At 38.0% G+C, this 4,996-nt stretch overlaps 1 protein-coding gene across 1 annotated transcript; it reads left to right on the top strand.

Annotated features, from left to right (window-relative positions):
• The first annotated feature begins 1,500 nt into the window (after positions 1–1,500).
• Positions 1,501–1,917, top strand: LOC145685490 (uncharacterized). Its single transcript, XM_081757887.1, has one exon. The coding sequence runs from the start codon at positions 1,501–1,503 to the stop codon at positions 1,915–1,917; it is 417 nt and encodes a 138-aa protein (XP_081614013.1).
• The last annotated feature ends 3,079 nt before the right edge of the window (positions 1,918–4,996 follow it).

Raw genomic sequence — 4,996 nt, 5'->3', positions numbered from 1 at the left:
TTGTTTGGAATTTCCATGCCTCGATTACGATGCAACTAGAATTGTTAGTCCCAATTGCGGACGCGTGCAGGAGAAGAGGTAAGATCTATTGATAACAAGCAGCAACGTTGCAACATTTTTCATTTCATTACATTTACTACCCTGCCTCGATATAAAGAATTCAAATCTGTCAGTATACAAGCATCTATAATTATAAAGCTATGTAATATTAGAGATACTGCTAACTCCATCCATTAATTACATATGAAATACATGTAAATTACATCAGAATTCCTGTAATTATTTTGCAGATTTGTGCATTATTATATTCATTTATCCCAGCAAATTTTTAGAGAGGGAAATTTTCTAGATGCTAGCCCAAAATAACACTTCCATTTTTATTCCTCCTGTCGAAAGAGAAGTTATTTAAATTTATTAGTTTTGCATGATAATTTACTTAATTACTTGTTTTGAAATTACTTAATTCCTTGTTTTAGATGTCATTAACAAAAGCTTGTAGTTTGCAGAATATTAGTTGATTAAATATTTAATCATAATCGACCGTTTCGCACACACTCATCGACGAGGAATATTTAGCGTCCGAGGGAAATTTCTTACAAAGATTCATTAAAAAGATCCATTTCTCAACGTAACTGCACGCAAACTCCTAGCCTAAACTTTCGTACGAAACTATATGAGACATAATTATGCATGTTAATGTAGAATCAAAATCTTATGATTAATAATAAAAGGAGAGTAATAAAATGAAATTTAGTGGAAAGGTTCATTTCCATGAAAAACTGAACAACACACAACGTAATAACTTCAACTATAGGCTCATTCTGCATGTAAAGTAGAAGAAAAAAACATGGAAGAAAGAAATAGTGCCTCCGGAAATGTGACGTTAAAAAAAATCCACTAATGCGAATAGGAGAATCTCCTTTTGAACAAAACATAACCCAAATGGATGAACGAGGCGGCTATGCAGAAACGACTAACTTTATACTATGATTCTATCCAAAACGCTCCCAGGAGGAATAAAAATGGAAGTGTTACTTGGGCTTGCATCTACGACAAATCCAAAAGTTGCAATGGGCGAATGTCAACGAAAGATAATGTTGTGCTTTGGGTTTCAAAACATTCGTGTCTACCGGACGTTGCAGTAGCTGAAATAAAGAAGAAAATATCCAGCGCAAAGAAGCGAGTTCGGGAAGAAGATCAACCTATTTGGAAAATATATAAAGAAGAGTTCGCTGATTTATGTGACCAGGGTTATGATTTGGTGGCTAACGTGCCGCAGTATTCATCTTTAAAGTCTTGTCTTTACCGCTGCAGGAATCACTCTGGAAACACATTGTGGAAAACAGTTCAGGATATTGAACTTTCTTCTGATATTCTTCATTTTCGAGATGGATTAAATTTTCTTCTTTTAGATGATGCAGGCAAAGACAGGATACTGGCATTTGCTAGCAGAAATGGAATAAATATTCTTGCAAGTTGTAAGGTGTTTTCTTTTTTTTTATGTATGGACCATTCAAAACGTGTAGCAAACAGTTTGCCCAGTTTTATACAGTGCATGCCGACATTGGTAGCAGCGGTGAAGAAACCAATATTGTTCCGATTGTGTTTGCTCTTCTGCCAAGCAAAAGACAGCAAATACACGAGAGACTTTCCGCAGGAATTAAGGGACAAGTCCCTGAGTGGAAACCGGAATGGATAATGGTTGACTTCGAAGAGTCATCCATAAACTCATTGCGGTATGTATTTCCAGAAGCGCAGGTTGAAGGATGCAATTTTCATTTCAACCAGTGCCTGTGGAGAAAAGTGCAAAAGGTAGGGCTTGTACAAGAACTCACAAATGATGATGAGGTTAGGTTGTGCATTAGAATGTGTGCTGCTTTGGCACACTTGCCAATAGATAAAGTCGTTGATGGTTGACTGTGTATTCAAGAAGACACACCATGCAACAGTAAATTGCAGCAATTTTATGATTATTTCGTCGTCCAGTGGTTGGAGAACTCGACGTTTACTACAGAGATTTGGAACTGCCATAACACAAGGCACAGGACGAACAACGCACTCGAAGGCTGGCACAACAGACCGCGTTCTATTACAAACATAGCACACCCAAATGTCTCAGAGTTAGTCCGAGTTCTCAAGGATGAACCTCGGCACAGCGACTTTCTGTATGACCGTTTGGATTTAAAAATTGGCGGGAAAAGAAGAAAGAAATCGGCAATACTATTAGACAAAAGAATGCATAGAATTCTTGCGGAATTTCAGGATACTGGTAACATCAAGAATTGTTTGCGATGCATAGCATATGTTCAGAGACTTGAGTAGCTTTGTGTAAATACTGTATCTAAGTGGTTTGTGTAAATATTGTATATAATTCACTACCTGACAAAGGAGAACTGCAATCTCATTTTCATATAGGCATATTATTCGACAGTGGCTATTCTCCTGCAACTTGTAAACACGCCAGTGCCAATAGTTTCAACATTGACACTGCCAGTCCTAAGCCTAGTTAAGTGTGAAGGGAAGTTGCATAGTGGGTACGAAATCCTTGTGTGGGGGGCGGTTCCCATCTTATTTTTTGAAATAAAATTCACTTCACTAAAATTTGTGAGGATAATTTTATTTCGACATTGTAAAAAGGCTAAGGCCCCTGAAAGAGTCATGCCCCTATAAGAACTTACTAGCTACACCCCTGAATGAATCTATTTTCAGCAAATTGTATTCTTGTAACAAAAAAGTCCTTCTCGTTGCTTAGGGCTGGGTAGTAAAGTAATGAAATGAAAAATGTGGCAACGTTGCTGCTTGTTATCAATAGATCTTACCTCTTTTCCTGCACGCGTCCGCAATTGGGACTAACAATTCTGGTTGCTTCGTAATCGAGTCATGGAAATTCCAAGCAACACTTGTGCGTCCGCAACTGGGAATGATTTAAACAGATAAGAGCTGCGTCCGCAACTGAGACGTCCGCAACTGGGAAGAGCCCAGTTGTGATATTTCTACATACAAACACGGTGAGTCAAAAAGGACTTCACAATGTTGAAAGAATATAAAATTATATTGAAATAGTTTACAGAATCCATATAGGTGTCTACTTAAAGTTTGACTCGCGTAATACCGTAATACCACATTCCGTCCCTACGAGCTCCACTGTAGTGCATTCTTAAAATGGCGACTTTCACTGGTGCGGAGCATGCTCGGTGTGTGTTGTTCTTTCATGAAACGAACTGCAATAGCTGTTGAGTGTAGATTTCATAGGGAATAAGTTAAGTTCCAAGCAGTCCTACAATTTATAGCTGGCGCAAGAAATTTGTTGAGGCTGGTTGTTCTGTTCATGTGAAGTCATTAGATCGCCCGCCTGTTCCCGCTGCTGTTGCCGAACAGGTTAGAGAAAACTTTGCCCGTAGTCCCGGTGTGCGTGTTGTGAGACACGCATTCCACAAAAGACAGTTTTGCGAGTGCTACGTAAACGTTTACACTTGAAATCATACAGATTTACAATGGCACAACAAATTACTAACGTAGATAAGCTTGCTTCTGTGTGAAAATATTGAATCGGATAAAGAAAGTCGAGACATTTCTTAACACAATTATCTTCAGCTATGAGAGTACATTTCATATCAGTGGCATGGTGAACACCCACAACAGTAGAATCCGGGGCACTGGAAACCCCGTCAAACTATTGAACACGTCCGTGACACGGACAAAGTTAAGTTTGTTTTGTGCCCTTAGCAAATTTAAAGTGTACGGTCCTTATTTCTTCATGGATAATACGTCACTGGTATTGTGCATCTTAATATGTTGGAAAATTGTTTAATTCCTTAGACAGATGAAGAAGAAAACAACAAGACGTGATCTATTACTACCAGCAAAACGGTGCACCGCCTCATTTTCTCAAGAAAATTCGAGATTTCGTTGATATTCACTTCTCACGTCGGTGGATTGGCTGTGCAGGTCCAATTGCATGGCCACCTCACTTCCCAGACCTAGCACCTATAGATTTCTTCCTGTGGGGCTTTGTTAAAGATCAAGTATATCTTCCGCCCCCACCAGACAATCTCGCAAACCTGAGAAATCGCTCCTACGATAACGTTGCAAAAGTTACGTCCGATGATCTGGAATGAGTGTGGAAAGAAATTGAGTTCCGATGGGATATTTACCGGATCACCAACGGCAGTCAAATCGAACCAAAATGAAACCTTAATGTTAAACTTGAAGTATTTTGATACTAGACCCTAATTGGCACCTCCATCGTTCCTGTAAGTAATCTCAATATATTCTATATGTTTTCAAAGTTGTGAAGTCCTCTTTGACTCACCCTGTACCAACATTAAACATATTTTTCACTTTCATCGATCAATATTGAGAAATTCGCAAACAAGGCTCCTTCTGACTTTCCGTTACATTTCATAATTTTTTTACCGTAAAGGAATAAACGCATAGTTTCCATTGTAATGAAATTTCATTTCTTATCGATAGTATGAAAAGTTGTAAATGTCCATAACTGTTCTCCAAGTGGAATTGTATAAACCAAATGTAGTTTTGTCAAGTTTAACAAAAAGTCCAAAATAAGAATCTATAAAATAGCTCTTATTTCTGAAAGAACATATAATGATCGCTTTTGGTTGTATCTATGGTCTGTTCAAGCAGCTTGATAAAAAATTTAGCGTAGCGTAACAACAAAAGCTGCTTATCTTATATATAAAGAAAGTATTTGCTGTATAAGTCGATCATACAGCAAAAGGAAAAGGTGCCTCCACCCTCTCCCTCTTTTTCCTTTCACTGTATTTTCTATCACGTCTCTCATGACACAATTCTTATTCAGCCAATGCCACAACCCGTTTCTGTTCCTTTTTTCAATTATATCTAACATTGTTCTTTCATTCCTACTATCGCTAACTAACCCTTCTCATACGTTTTCCTTTTGACCCAGTTAATTTCATTCAATTTTTCACACTCGCATCTCGAATGCTCCTAATTCTTTTTCGTCTCTCTTGCGTAA

The sequence above is a fragment of the Thermobia domestica genome, chromosome 5 (genome assembly GCF_964235325.1).
Source record: "Thermobia domestica chromosome 5, izTheDome1.hap1.1, whole genome shotgun sequence".
In the NCBI taxonomy this organism is placed as follows: domain Eukaryota; kingdom Metazoa; phylum Arthropoda; class Insecta; order Zygentoma; family Lepismatidae; genus Thermobia; species Thermobia domestica.
This window is presented reverse-complemented; position numbering and strand designations above follow the sequence as displayed.

Excerpts from the sequence above, each read along its gene's own strand:
- LOC145685490 (XM_081757887.1), top strand. The coding sequence starts at position 1,501 with ATGTATGGACCATTCAAAACGTGTAGCAAACAGTTTGCCCAGTTTTAT.